The sequence below is a fragment of the Populus euphratica genome, unplaced genomic scaffold, assembly GCF_000495115.2.
Source record: "Populus euphratica unplaced genomic scaffold, PopEup_1.0 scaffold31.1, whole genome shotgun sequence".
In the NCBI taxonomy this organism is placed as follows: domain Eukaryota; kingdom Viridiplantae; phylum Streptophyta; class Magnoliopsida; order Malpighiales; family Salicaceae; genus Populus; species Populus euphratica.
In genome coordinates, this window is record NW_011499850.1 from 222,212 (window position 1) to 237,544 (window position 15,333).

The following is a 15,333-nucleotide window of genomic DNA, read 5'->3' on the forward strand; positions in this document are numbered from 1 at the left end:
GAAAAATTAAATAATTTGTAATTTACAATAACCAAACATTAAAACAATTATTCTTTTTAAAATATAATCTTTAATATTAACTCTAAACAACTTTAAATTTACCTAACAATATCCTTAACACCCCTAAATTTTTTAAATTTACCGTTTTGGCTGAAACCCAACACCATATATCTTCATTGATAGAGGCGTGTCCAGTTTTGTAAGTAAATGGAGAAAATGAACTCCCAGGCTAGACCTTTATTCTCTGCGGAAGGAGTTTGTTCGTTGTTCAAATACCTTCTCTTGACATGATTTTCATGTGATTCAATGACAATCTGCATGTCTTCATTCGTTTGATCTGCTCCAATGGATTGATTTCCTTTGTATATATGCATACATGATACATTTTCACTAGTTATTCCTGATGTTTGAACAAGGCTTACTATCCCCTCCTGGTTTATCACCAGCACGGGACATCATTTATGCTCCTCCCAGATCACATCCTGCGTACGGATTCACACATCTCTGTCTGTCTGGATACTTTGATGGTTCATGCTCTAGAGGGTTAATGGAGGAGGGTAAGGGCTCGCACCCCAGCTGACAAATAGCAGCAATGCTTCTAGCTATCTCTGTCTGGATACTTTGATGGTTCATACTCTCGAGGGTTAATGGAGGAGTGTAAGGGCTCGGACCCCAGCTGACAAATAGCAGCAATGCTTCTTCTAGCTTTTCATGTTTCCTGCTGCTACAAAGTTGCATGGCTGGCTGTCACGCTTCGAGCTAAGATAGGAGCTAGTTGAGCTCTGTAGCAGCAGGGACCAGAAATGGATGGTCCATGGCAAGGCAACTCAACAACAACTCAAGGTCCCCCACTATAAATGTGCGTCTTAAATTACAATATCTCGGATGACACCATCAAGCACATGATCGAACCAGATGAATTCAGCATCCACTTTCCTGGCGAAAGATAACCCCCATGTTTTATTCCCTTGCGTGTTTGTCATTGTGTTCTTTCTTTCTCGAGGTTACGGTTTCAAAACAAAAAAAAAAAAAAGTCTTTGTTTACTTCCTCTTTTTTTTGCTTCTCAATTCTTTGAATGGTTTTCGTGGATGTTGGTTGGAAAAGTCCAAGAATGAGGGACCATATTGTAATTCAGAAAGATAAATAAGGGCATTTTTAGTATTAAAAAGTAGCATCGCACCAACCCAAGTGGAAAGAGGCATCACTGTCCAGCCCCCGAAAAAACAAATGTTCCCTGGCAGTGGCATTACCCGTAATAAAACCAAACTCCGAGGCCAAACTAAGAATTTGAATACGTGGCGAGGCTAACGTCACGAAGGACGCAAAGTAAATGCCTCTATAAGCGACTTTAATTATTACATACACAAATAAAACATAAAAAAAATAAAAAAAAGACTATAAATAGTAACAAATCTATGGCTTTACTGCTTTTTCTCCCTTCCCTCTCCCTCTCTCTTTCCACTTTTAGTACATAAGACACTCACTGAGACAACACGGCCTCCTGACTCGGTTCAACTCAGCTCACAGGCCCCCCCCTTTCTGTCAAGCTGCATCAGCTCTCACTCTCTCAGTTTTAACTGTAAAGTCTGCAACTTTATCAAATTTCTCTCTCTATAATAACTAAAGCTCTCTCACTCTCTCTCTAAACTGTTTTTCTTTGGGTGTGTTTCTGACATGGGTTTTGTGAGAGAGAAAATGGGTTCTGCTTATAAATTTGAAATATTTGTCTGTTATGTTTAGGGTTGTAGATTTTTAGGTGAATGAAATGTGTGTGGTTTTGGTTTTGCTTAAAGTAAATCCAAGAGCTCAGTTTCCAAGGAAGGATGTTAAAGAAAGGACTTTTTCTTTTTTAGGTGTATTGATGAATGGTTGATTATAAAGATAAGGATGAGTCAATGCATGTATGGATGTATGTGTGTGTGTGTGTTTTTATGTATGTATGTATATGTGTGTTTTTATGTATGTATGTGTATATGTATGTAGCTGTGAGTGCATGTGATGATGTGGCTGGCTTCTTGTGTGGGATGAGGCTAAGTGATAAAATGGGACTTATGGAAACTATTTAGGATTTACAATAAAACAAAAAGGAAAGATTTTGTAAATCTTTCTGCGTTTGCTCCCTTGAGGTGTATAAGCAGACGAGGGTAGTTTGGAAACAATTGCTGACTTGAGAAAGATAACAAATACAACTCTTAGGATGCCAAAATTTATGATTTGTTAGTTACTTGTGTGGTTTATTGTTGTTTTGTCCTTCAATGACATGTATTGTTGGTGCAATAAATGTTGATTCATTTAGAAAACCTAAGTTTTTGAATTATTTCTGAACCTGTGCATATTGAATTTGACTGTTAAGAGAATTATACATCACCATTGAAAAAAAAAAAAAAACTATCATTTGGGCATAGACTTCTGATTGATTGGTGTATGTTTTCTTTTCTTTGTAAGAGCTTCATGGTTTTGCTGAAGAATCATCATCATGATTATCTTCTTCATTGCTAATAGAATAATGGTTACACAAGTGCCTTTTGATTTGTTAAAAAAGAAGAAATTGATGGCTTATTTTGGAAGTGAAAACTTGATATGAGGAGCTACATGCTTCTCTTGTTTTCTAAGAAGTGGTCCATTATGCAGCAACGTGTTATGGTCAATTTTTTTTTTATTGAAATAGTTACTTTTCAATCAGATTTATGTGCATTGAGAAATTGTCAGGAACATGTGAATCTTTGGGAAACCTATCTGTCAAGCTAATTGGAGAAAGACAGTTAATACTGCTGCATTCTATTGTTTGAAAATTAAATTGACATTATTTGTCTACTTCATTCATGAGGCCTTGGTGGCAATGAATGGACAATTTTGACTTGAATGCTTTCAGCTGCTGCTAAGAGTAGTAATTATTTAGGGCAGTAAACTGCTGCAGGGTTGAATTATCAATTTACCAGTAATCATATAGAGCTAGATAGCAGCCGATCATCTTTCTCTTTTGACACGGTGAATCTATTTTACAATAACAAAAAGGTTATTTTTTATGTAAAGTGACTGCTTATTTGGGAACTTATCAAGCAGACGGCTCAGCTTATTTGGGAACTTATCAAGCAGACGGTTCATACTTTTAATAGTTGTGATTGCTGTAAAGTTCAAATAAATGCTTCTTTTCGCTTTATTCAGTTAAACTTTTGCATGGTCTGCTCTTATTGATATGAGCTACTAAGAAAACTTGCATAACAGTTCAGATGCTATGAAAATGGCACAATTTCTATTGATTTGGTTTAAACTTTTCACTATGTCTGGTTATTAGGATTCTGTTTGGTAACTTGGGGGTGACCTGGTGGAGCTTAGAGCTTCTATGGTGACTTTGTTAGCAACCTGGTGGCAGCATTGCTCAGGTTAAATGTGCTGAGCATTATTTTCTTGTCCAAGATGGGAAAGGGAAAGGTCCACTTGAATGACTCGACAGATTAGATTTCTCTTGTTTGTTTCTTGGGAAGGGAGTTTAAGAATCTAACTAGAATGATGGGCTGAAAGCGACCTTCTTATGTGAAGCCATCTGTTCTTCTTTGGCTGTTTCCCCCTTTTTTCTGTCTAGCTTCTGCAAGCCTCTTATACACTGGGGCGTGAAGGTCCAGATCTTTTTTCTCAAAGGAACCGTGAATTTTTACTGCCTTCCTAACATGATATTTGCTTAAACAGAGGATCCAAGAAACACCCTGCAATTTGACTTGAAGGTAACCCATAACCTAAGTCTAGATGCTGAATCTCAATAATTGAGAAATATATCAATTGCTTGCACATCTATCATACCTTCACATTTCCCTTAATTACAGGGTAATTTTCATTTTGTTCAACTTGTGTGTAATTTAATTTCTCTTTTTAGGTCAAAGTAGTGCATTGGCCAAACCCTCTCTGTAACTAGCAAGGTATGACTGTTTCCTGCGCATTCCACACGTTTTACATGTTTCACATCACTTAAGGTTTCTCTGTTTCCTCACATCACTTAAGCTTTCTCTGTTTCCTGCTCATTCAGCATGTTTTACATGTTTATCACTGAAGCTTTCTCCAGTTATGATTCTGAAAGACTGAATTTATGCATGCAGAAGTGATTGTGCACGGGTGATTGTATATGTATTGTATGGGAAGAAGAGAACTTAAATCTGTTTTTTAAGGTCAATTTCTGTGATGGACTGGAACTCCACTGCATCTGAGGGGAACTGGGAGAACATAGCAGGGTTAAGTGCCAAGGCTAGTGACATTCCAAAACAAGTACCATCGGCATACCATGAGACAGAGCGAGATGGAGCAATTGATAAAGCGATAACATATTCGTCTGGTGGTGGTTTATCAAGCTCTGATTTGTGGCATTGCTCTTCATCCAAGAGCTCAGTTTCACCCTCTGTCGACTCTTCATTGAAGGGGGGGATCAAGACTTATAGCACTGCAGATGGTTTTCCTAGAGTTATCATTAGAAAGGACTTGACCAGGGTAGAAAGTACTGAGAATATTCCATCTCTGGGTGCTTCTGCTAGCTCTGGTGAACCAGTGATTGGCTTGAAGCTTGGTAAACGGATGTACTTTGAAGACATTTGCACAACCAGCACTGCCAAATCATCGTCTTCATCCATTGTTTCTACTTCCTGTACTGCTACAACAAAGAGATCTAGGGCATCATATCCAAGTACACAGTCTCCACGTTGCCAGGTGGAAGGATGCAACCTTGATCTCAAGTCAGCTAAAGATTACCATCGCAGGCATAGAATCTGTGAAAAACATTCCAAAAGCCCAAAGGTTATTGTTGCTGGCATGGAACGCCGATTTTGCCAACAGTGCAGCAGGTTGGTACTTCGAACCTTGATTTCTGGGGAATTCTAGTAATTAGTTGTTTTTATTTTCCAGGTTCTAGCTTTGTTGCGTTTGGTTTTACTTTCTAATGTTATTATCTACTGCTAAACAAGTGTGTTGATGCTGCATTTAAGTTGTAAAATAAATTTTTGTTTAGGTTCCATGAATTATCAGAGTTTGATGACAAGAAGCGAAGCTGTCGTAGACGTCTGTCTGATCACAATGCAAGGCGACGGAGGCCACAACCTGAGGCAATCCGGTTCAATTCAGCAAGGCCATCATCATCACCATCATCATTTTATGGTTGTCATTTCAATTTCAAAGGTTTTAGCTGTCTTGTGTTCCATTATAAATCCTTATAAGAATCCCTATCTGCATCTGATGCTTTGCTTGTTATTATGAGTGGTTCAATGTTGGTTATCTCCTTACTGCCCTTCTGGCTGACTCTATGTTTTTTTTTTTTAAATCTTTAATCAAATAGCTATTTATCTGGAACCCTAGTGAACAATGTATGATAAGCGATTATTAGATCTCAGTCTCTATAACTGCTAGTAGAAAGTATTTTCTTCTACATTATAATTCTTCCTGATCATAGCCTGGTTTGCTGCTATTTTTTATACCCTTACAGATGGTAGACAGCAGATGAATGTTGTATTGAATAGGGTGCCTTTCCTGGCAGGAAATTCAACTTGGCAAAGCGAGTGTGGCTTTAAAGTCACTCATGCTGGAGATTTTTTTATTAGGCCTGCAAAAGCAGGGGACATCCATAGGCAGCTTAGCTATCCCTGCAATGAAGTGCCAGATGCAGCTTCAACAATACCAACAGACTCGGATAAAATTCTCTCTTTTGAGAGAAGTACACCCCAGGTCTTTAGTCAAGGTTTGTTTCACTCATAAATAGTAAGATTGTTGGAAAAGATTGGTTGGGCATAACATGAATTTTATGTTTGTTTTCCGTTGTTGCTCACTTTCTTAACATTCACACATTCCAAAGTTGACTCCCCTTTTTTGGTGCCTTTTCTTACACAAAATCAAACATCAATATGGCGTTTGCATTTGTTTGGGTTTTTTTTTTTAACAGGTTTCGAGGGGTCTGCATTAACTTCTAACATTGAGGTAGCACCAGATCTTCGGCGTGCTCTCTCTCTTCTGTCAACCAATTCTTGGGGCTCGAACGAGCATGGATCCACATCGCTGGATCAACTGATGCTTGCAAACCAAACAAGCATGACACAGCCAATGATAAATGCTGAACTCCAAAATTGTCCAGTTGCTTCATCAGAAAATGCACGGATGGAACAAGCATCCCTTGAGTCTCGGGTGCATTCATTGGATTTACATGACAATGGAAACGTCCAGTTGCAAGAGTTTCAGCTGCTCAAAGCACCCTATGCTACCGGCTGCTTTTATTCCAATCAATTCAGCTAATTATTGGAAATTATTCAGCTCTTCCTTTTTGAAATAACTGCTCGTTAAGGTCAGTATGTTCATCATCATTTTGCACATTTTTTGTGTATCTGTTTTTGGGCCTGATGTTCAATCATCCCTCTTTCATATTGTCATGGTATGGTGTTTGACTTTCATTGCTATCTGACTTTCTGGAATGGATATCCGCATGTTTGGTTGATGTTCTACAGTTAATTGTTTTGCACTTTTTGTGTGCATCTTCTTTCTTCTTCTTCTTCTTTTGGGCCTGAATCATCCTTCTTTCATAGTGTGATGGTATGGTGTATGACTCTCATTGTGATCGTTGCTTTCTGGAATGAATGTCCACGCAATTGTTCAGTTCTATACAGTTAATAACGAGGACCTTCTATTTTGTTTTTCTGAACTTTTTTCCTGGACAAGTTTTCTGTTTTTACTTGGAGTAAGGTGTCAATTCTTGAATGGCTAATTCTACCAAAAAGGGCTCCATCCGAGTATCATGGTTTCCTTGTCATTCTTTCTTGCACAGACACCTAGAAAAACTGGAGGATAGCTTTCCAACTCAACTTGCATTGGTCCCGAAGAGTTTATGTTTGATTAAACTCCTTTTGTTGATACATGTTGATTGATTAAACTCCATTTGATTGGAAGTCCTTAACTTCGGCATGCTCAATTAGTCAAGTAATATCTTCTGATTTCCAGGTTTGCTTTCATCTGGCAATTTTTCAAAATCGAACATTTGGATGGTTTCAAAAGCACTTTCAACCATTTGAAGTCTGCCAGAATTGCAGTTCAAACTAATGTTTGCCAGAGCGCAGTTTAAAAGGAAGTCCAGAATAAAGTTGCTGCTGCACCGTATTTTCTTGACTAAAAACACCATCTCATAACATCATTTGGACTGCAATGTGGCTAAAACCTTGCTATTACCTATCTCAATCTGGACAGTAATCATTGGCATGACATTTGTAACCTTGTCAGACTGCAAAATGAATGGTTTGAGGGATTTTTTTGTCTTTGCTTGATGACGACAACATTAATTCCCTGTTAGATTTCCATTTCTCCTCAACTAAATTTAGTTATGTTTTAACAAGGCTGCTTTGCTGGCAATAAAATCAGTCTTTGACAAGCTATTCATCATTTCCACATCTACAAGGAGCAGCGTTCCCGGGTTACAAGCACGATGCAACAAGTTCAGATTGCAAAATTGCCATAGTCTAGTAAGAGTTGTACATCAATGATTTCGAAAAATATTCAAGCCAAGACAAGTTCTCCCAAGTATCAATGTAACATGATAGGTGCAAAATTGAAAAATATTCCAATAGTTCTTCAAGAAATAGCCTTTTTAAGCTTCAAGAGCTGGAGATGTCAAATCAAACTTGTTTTTCCAGTGATCATCTAAAACAGCAGGCGATATTCAATCAAGAATCCAATTAAAACATGACGATACAAAAGGATAGTGATCAGTCTGCACAGCCTACAAGCTAGCATGCTGCTGGTCATCTAGGAGGGAAAACTCTAACTGAAGAGGATCCAGACCCTACAGCTCAGAAATGGCCTCGTCATAAGCATCATCAGCATCAGCTTCAGTATCATATGAGATTAAAATCATACCAGTATGTAGCATAATTATAACCACCAACAATACACACACACACACACTGAAGGAGTATGCACGCTTTTCACAGCCATTGGGAACTCCAGCATTTGAAGAACCGGAAACATTCATCACCATAAATAAGATATAAAGATCATAATGTTCCACTAGTTTCGAGCATGCCTAAATAAAGTTGTTCTTTGTCCAGATGCTGGGAGGACGAGCTCTCTCCTGTAAACCAGGTGGCTTGAATAATCATGCATGGATCCGCCTCTCTTGATCAGCATTCAGCTTATGCTTGTAAGCCAAACAATGATGTCGACCCAGGAAATGATAAATGCTAGCTCAACTCCAAAATTGGATAGGCCAGTTTCTTCAGCAGAAAACGCACGGATGGAAAACAACCACCTCTGGAGCACTCCCTCTGGATTCAAATGAGTGGCAATGGCAACAACCAGTTTATGAAGTTGGAGTGGCAAGCATCTTGATTTGGTCGGATTGATATTCATACTCCATTGTTATAAAATGGTACATCAAGTCAAACCAACGTGTCTTAGAAGATCACTGCAGTTTTCTTCAAAGATACGGCAGTGATTTTACCATCATTTGTAACCTTAATTTTCTGCTGCAACAAAAACAATTGTTCAGCGGATTGGCATAGTGAGTATCATTTTAGGACAGGGCCTAGAATATATTTTATAATTGACAGTGCCATAGCTGAACGGTCCCGTAGCTCAGTTGGTTAGAGCGTTGGTCTTATGAGCCGAAGGTCGCGGGTTCGAGCCCCGCCGGGACCAACACATCTTATGTTTTTAAGAAATTTAATTTTCGATCAAGAAATTGAAAAGAGTGGTATGGTATCCCCACCCATACTATACAGTATTTGGTCCAGCTATTGTCTTTCCTCGCCTCGTTTGCAGGTGAGCGTATTCCGCCACCGCCACCTCCACGGCGGACGGGAAGATAGATCGCTCCTTAGTCATATATGAATAAAAAAACCCTAAACCCTCCTTCCTCTTCCTTATACGATGGTTTCCCTTTCCCTCTCAAACTCAAAAATATTTTAATTCCAATTCCAAATCCAAATCAACTCCTAATTAATTAATTAATTATTCCTATATTAATTTCGTCCTTTTTCCTTAATACAAAATTCAGCCATCCCTAGATCTCCTCTCTCTTTCTCTCAAATTCAAATTCAAAATCCATGGACGAGAATCAACATCGTCTTTCACCCCCGCCTGGTACCTATCTCCCTCTCTCTTTACTTATTTCATGCCTTTTTCTTTCTTTTTTTGAAAATAGCCGAGTTTGTTAATAATCTCTTTTGCAGGAGAAACACTTACTAATCGCCATAATTCTGCTATGGACCAGGTAGTTTTTTTTAATTAATAATTACCGGGATTTTTTTTCTTATACCTTATCTATGAGTAATTTATTTATTAGTCGCTCTCGGCGGATGATGAGAGGATTGTTTCAGCCAATCCTCCTTCTGCGGAATCAGCCATTATAAAACGCCCCCAATCTTCTTTGACTGCACCTCCTCCTCCGGATCTTAGTATTGTTCCGCCGCCGCCGCAGTTCAATGTTTATGATTATTCCTCGCATGACCAGGCAATGCCACCACCTTATGCCGGTTAGTTAGCTGCCTTCCCTGTTGTATTGTTCATGGTTAAGAATGAGCTGTATTTGTCAGAATATTGATTAGAGTGTTGCGAGTGGTTTTTGCTTATTTAGGTTATGGCCATGGCACTGGTGTTTGGGATGGGTATTCTCCACATCATCATCTTAATGCGGCCGATGGATTGCATTTATCATCGGTGAGAACGTTTCCTTTCAATTTCGGATTTTTGTAGAATTCTGTTTCCGTTGTTTTGAACGAATAATTCTGTTGTTTCTTCTTCTTCTTCGTGTCATGGATGTGAGCAGGTTATCTACAATGATAATCAATCTCTTACGTTTCATTCTGGATATGGCTTTAATCCTGATATGGGATACGGCCAATATTCTCCAGTTGCTACACCTCTAACTCCTATAGTACTAGATGGCCAGCTATACTCTCCACAGCAGATTCCATTTTCACCATTTTACAATCCAAATATGCCATCGTCAGGTCCTCTAGGCTCATCAGAGCTAACATCATCGGAAAGCAATGGTGAGAACTCCTTTTTTGGACCAGGATCAGGTTACATGGTACAGTATGGGTCATTTGGTGGGGGGAATGTGCCTGGGGCTCCTGGCTCTGGTTCTTTAACATCTGCATCTGCTTATCCTCAACCAGTGGGCATACTTGGGCCATATGAGCACCATGCTGCACAGGTTTGTTTTATCTTGTCCCAGCTATTGCAAAATCTAGGATTTCCTAAAGTTTTGAGTTCTTTTTCTTATTCACCTCTTCTGCTTGTTTTCCTTGCTTGTCACTACTGCCATTTAGTTTCTTCAGAATTGATGCACAAGTTTCTAAACCCAAAAAAACCCGTTGACTTTTATTAAGAGTTTTGAAGTAAATTTTGTTCAAGATCTTGACACATCATGATTACTAGAAGTTGTTAAGTTACCTGCTTAGAACAAGGGGTTAAGATTAGTTCTAGTAAGTCTTCTTGCATGCTTGTCCTTGTTCTTAACTAGCAGCTTCTTGTCTGACTCTTTGGTGTTTGATAAAGAGCTTCTAATTTTTTTTTAAATGGTTCCAGGGTTATCAGCAAAGACCATTGCATGGATATGGATATACATCAACATCTTCTGTTGGACATTACTCGCATGGTGGCTCTTATCAGAGCACTGGTTTTGGTGGTGGTTCAATTTCTTATGCAGGGGCTAATGACCGGACACAAGTTGGATTTGATAAGGGTAGGAGAAGAGAGAGAGATCAGGGTTCAATTTATTCTTCTAATGATCCGCTTGGTTTTGACCGTAATCGAGGACCAAGGGCTTCAAAGCTTAAGGGCAAGAACACCACTGAACAGCTTTCCTCCTCTGGTAAAAGCGAAGGCAATTCTGCTAGCTCTGGGGTTCAGCTTGATTTATATAACCGGCCAGTTTTTGTCACTGATTACAAGAATGCCAAGTTCTTCATAATCAAGTCTTTCAGTGAGGATAATGTTCATAAAAGTATTAAATATAGTATTTGGGCAAGCACGCCACATGGGAACAAAAAAATTGATGCAGCGTATCGTGAAGCAAAGGAAAAGGAGGGAAACTGTCCAGTCTTTCTCTTGTTTTCGGTATGTTAGTGTAACTTGACATCATTTTAATGCTTTGTTTTCCATTATCATCAATATTAGGGGCAATGTGATTACTGGGAACCTGGTTGAAGCTAATGCTTTTAGAGTTTATTCAATTGTAATAAATGGTTGAATATTTTAGCTTGGATCGAGCTATCTATGATGGTTGAATATGTTAGCTTGGATCGAGCTATCTATGGATAGTAAAGGGCATCCTCTTTGATCTGGGCATTAATTCTGCTGCTTTTATGTTTGAGATTTTACTTTTGGATTGAGTTTGTATTTGTTTTAGAAGCCAGCAGAAGGCCACAGACCTTTGTTCACAATGTCTTTTCTTTTATTGTTTGGCAGTAGAAGTCAGTTGAATAAGCAGGTGATCACTGATTTTTATGCTTTGAGGTGCTAGTCAGTTTAAAGGAAGTGGTAGTTGTTTCTTGAATACAGACCTATATATGTAAAAGTTAACATGGAACTAGCCAGATGTTGAAGGTCTCATGCTGACGTCTTGTGCTTGTATTATTTGAAGCTGTTTATTTCATGCATCTTTTTTTCTATTCAACTGAATCACTTCCATCATGCTTAGATTTGCTTCTTGCTATTCCTTGTAAAGTTGTCCTTATTCTGTATCTTATATTGGGTTAAATTCTAAATTTTGGTGATCATGGTCTATGGGTTCATGTTGGCTGGTTTCTAACTTGTCGACTGGATTCTGTAAGAGTCTTTTTGGAGATTCCTTCTGCATCTTGTTATTTTCTACTTTTTGAAGGACATCAGAATCATTTTAGTGAGCAAGTTGTTTCTGAAACCTGCGTACTTGCGTGTTATTTTAAATTGTCTCTTGCTCTGAAATATAATTTTTATTTTTGGTTTATTAATGGTCTTGGATTTGTTTCTCTCTTTGTGCAGGTCAATGCAAGTGGACAGTTCTGTGGAGTAGCGGAAATGGTTGGACCTGTAGATTTTGAGAAGGATGCTGATTATTGGAAGCAAGATAGATGGAATGGCCAGTTCCCAGTCCAGTGGCATATTATCAAAGATGTTCCCAACAGTCGTTTCCGGCACATACTACTTGAAAACAATGATAACAAGCCTGTTACTCATAGTCGAGATTCACAAGAGGTAAAGCTATAAAAAAAAATTATCAACATTTCTCCTCTTTTATTATTATTGATATTATTTTATTTTGGACTTAGTGTCTAGAATGGAGGGATCCTTCTCTTGATTCGTTATTTCTGTAATGAAACATAGGACAATTACTCAGGTTTCAAAATGATTTTCTATGCTGAGTGGAGTGGTCTGGTGATCCAAAAAGCACAGCAATCTATTTTCTTTTTTGGTGTTGAATTGTCCTGGGCTGTCTGTACTATTTCTTTGAATAGGAGATGCTAGAGTGTTGTGCCTAGTTGCTTATGATCTGAAAGGATAATTTTTAGTGTTTATAACTTCATTACATTCTTGCCGGTCCTAATTTATATCTACTTCCAGCTGCTGACATATTTCTCGTGAATCAGACATCATCTAAGCTTTTGCTAATCTCATTATCCCTTTTGAATCTGTGTTTAGCCTTATTTGCATATACCATTCAATCAAGATGAATTTTTCTGGTCAAGCATCTTTTTTGCCAATTTTCTTTTGGCTTCAACTCCTTTTATTGATTAGTTCTTTTGGCCTAATGGGTTGTTTCATTTCTCTCTCCCTTTTTGCTGAAATACTCAGGTGAAACTAGAACAGGGTATTGAGATGTTGAAAATTTTCAAGGATTATGATGCACCTACATCTATCATCGATGATTTTGGATTTTATGATCAATGTGAGAGAGCTTTGAAGGAAAGGAAGGCCAGACAGCAACCTAGTTTGAAAGTAGCTGGTCCAGGTTTGCTTGCTGATGATACCATAAATCAAATATCTGATAGTTTTGTGCAATCTCTCCAGTTGGATGATGTTAATAAAGAACTGGCTGCCAGAGAAGAGGTTGTTAGTTTAAGACCTGGTATGGAGGTTTTACCGGCCATTAATTGCAATACTTCTGCGGAACTCGCTAATGATTCAAACATTGAGGTTTCAAAAGTCGAAGATTCCAACAACCATGACTTGTCTCCTGCTTTAAAGTCGAAAGAGGGCAGCCACAAATACCAGGATTAAGCCTGTTGGGATGATGACCACAGTTAAGTTGACAGATAGGAGCTGTTAGTTGTAGTTGCCAGAATCGCTGGATTGCTGGTCCCTGACGGAGCAAACCCCTCTTAAAAGTTTTATAGATTCTTTGCTCACTGACATGTGGGGTGGTGTATTGGGCATCTGAGTAGCCTGACGACAAAAAGTAACAAGCTGGTTTTTGTTTTTCGATCTTTACGGACAATTGAGGGAAGTTAATGTGGTCAAGGTGCTTTTTTTTTTTTTTTTTTTGTCTGGGTTATTTTGAACGGGGAAGACAATGGTGATTGGTGAGGTGGTGAAAGTCATTGGGATGGCAGTGTAAAGTAGGAGGAGTAGATTTTGTATACTATGTAGTTGATGCCCAATTTGAATTTAATCCTGGTTTCTCTTTCTACTGATTTTCCAGAGAGCATTTGGCTATTAGAAGGTTTGTAATGTTACCATTATGGAGGCAAAATAGTGATAAGAAGAGTTTAATAAAAAAGAGAGAAAATTCAACAATTTCCCTCAATACAATTCCTTCGAATAATTGCCCTCCTTTTGTGCTGTTGTATGTTTAATACATTGAGCATTTGTTCCTTCATCTGTCACGGTGTTACCTTGTTGGCAGTCCATGTTTTAGGTTGGAAGTGGAGGTGGGTAACCACATGCATTACAATTTGCAAACAAGAGAGATTGTTTAAGGTTTCTGCAACAAGTTTAAGCACACGAAAGGAGGACAAAAAATGGCTGCAAAGAAGGGCTTGTATTGCCTTGTTTAAGAGCTCATTCTCTATTTTATTGTGCAGTTGAAGAATCCTCTTTCATCATTGATGGCCACTTGACATGCCGTGATGGTACTTGTCACAGGGTAATTTTTCGCTACGCGAATAAACCCGTGCGGCAGCCTAGTCCCTCGCTAGACTCAGCCTTTCCTCGTCTATCCACTCGTGTTTGCCTATTAACTAAGTGTTTCCCTCACCCGAGAGGTTTCGCCACTTTCCCATGTTAAAGACAAGCGGAATACACAAGTAGAATTGCTCTTAACCAAGCACACTGAGAATACAAGAATACCTCTCAACCTTTATTTATCTCATCAACAAAGGATTACACAACGTGTGCTATGCACAGAATTCGCATGCTACACCAACAAGTTTACATACGTTATTTCCTCTCTATGCATTCTATTCTCTATGTATTCTCCCTATACAACAAAGAATTACCATCACCATTTATAGCCAAGTATGTGAGTGTTGCGATGTCGCGGTCGCACAAATTAATTACCCTTACACTTAAATCACACAAGATAGTATAGAGCAAGCAAGGGATCGATCCCACGAGGAAGATTTAGTTTAGATTTTTATGCTATACGTTATGCAATTGGGGGGTTTTGATTTGTGATAATCTAAACTATGGAAGAAATTAAACTAGTAAACACAATCAATTAAAACTGAAATTTATCAAGAAAACAAACCTTGGTCACAAGCACACATCCACCTACAGAAATCAGAACCGATCCTTGAAACGAAACTCCAGTTTATATTTTGAATTTTTATCTTTTCTTAACTTTGGTTAATTAACGGATCCGCCGTATAACTAGCCCTAACCAACAAATAATCACAGTGTCCGCACTAATGATTTAATCTAATGGCAGCCTTAAGATCTAGATAAATTCATTAATCTTAACAACCAAGTTGTCTGCTTGTGTTGCTTTGATCAAATGTTTTCCCTAAGTTTAATAACGTAGTTCCGCCACAATTATCAAGCTTAGTTGCTTCACAAGTTTATATACCCTAACTCCGGTTTTGATATCAAACTTAGCAATAGATTGTTCACAATAATAACTTAGAGTCCGCTCTAGCAATTATCAACAACAATCATAGAAAATATGCATAGGAAAACATTCATACTCATTCATAATACAAACTAAAAATAAATGGAAGAATAAATCTCACAGTTCTTGAAATCTGAAAGTTTCTGCGTCCTTGCAACCAAGAAAAGAGCTTAGCCTTGCATATCTATTGAACAACTACTCCTAAAGATAAAAGAAAGCATTATTTCTAGTATGTAGAGAGGAGAGTTTGTGTTTCTTCACTTCTAGTTGCTACCACCTTTCTTTGATT

The 15,333-nt window shown here is 38.3% G+C and overlaps 2 protein-coding genes and 1 non-coding gene across 9 annotated transcripts; all 3 read left to right on the forward strand.

Annotated features, from left to right (window-relative positions):
* The first annotated feature begins 1,390 nt into the window (after window positions 1-1,390).
* LOC105120881 (squamosa promoter-binding-like protein 12) lies at window positions 1,391-7,389 on the forward strand. 7 transcript variants are annotated; one of them, XR_841434.1, is made up of 8 exons: window positions 1,391-1,580; window positions 3,297-3,723; window positions 3,873-3,915; window positions 4,093-4,827; window positions 4,992-5,158; window positions 5,463-5,714; window positions 5,916-6,315; window positions 6,962-7,389. XR_841434.1 is itself a non-coding variant. In XM_011019274.1 (8 exons), exons 4-7 carry the CDS (start codon window positions 4,175-4,177, stop codon window positions 6,260-6,262), a joined length of 1,419 nt encoding a protein of 472 aa, XP_011017576.1. In that variant the 5' UTR covers window positions 1,392-1,580; window positions 3,297-3,723; window positions 3,873-3,915; window positions 4,093-4,174; the 3' UTR covers window positions 6,263-6,311; window positions 6,962-7,389. The 7 variants fall into 7 exon arrangements, 6 of the variants coding, with proteins under 6 accessions (XP_011017576.1, XP_011017580.1, XP_011017579.1 ...); XM_011019274.1 differs by having other exon boundaries at window positions 1,392-1,580; window positions 5,916-6,311; XM_011019278.1 differs by having other exon boundaries at window positions 1,392-1,580; window positions 5,514-5,714; window positions 5,916-6,311.
* Window positions 7,390-8,576: 1,187 nt separating this feature from the next.
* On the forward strand, window positions 8,577-8,650 carry TRNAI-UAU (transfer RNA isoleucine (anticodon UAU)). The gene has a single exon. It is a non-coding gene; the product is annotated as a tRNA-Ile (tRNA).
* A 49-nt stretch (window positions 8,651-8,699) lies between these two features.
* Window positions 8,700-13,769, forward strand: LOC105120885 (uncharacterized). The gene is made up of 8 exons (XM_011019284.1): window positions 8,700-9,094; window positions 9,184-9,224; window positions 9,297-9,486; window positions 9,588-9,670; window positions 9,780-10,169; window positions 10,544-11,074; window positions 11,981-12,193; window positions 12,791-13,769. Exons 1-8 carry the CDS (start codon window positions 9,058-9,060, stop codon window positions 13,214-13,216), a joined length of 1,911 nt encoding a protein of 636 aa, XP_011017586.1. The 5' UTR covers window positions 8,700-9,057; the 3' UTR covers window positions 13,217-13,769.
* Window positions 13,770-15,333: the final 1,564 nt, after the last annotated feature.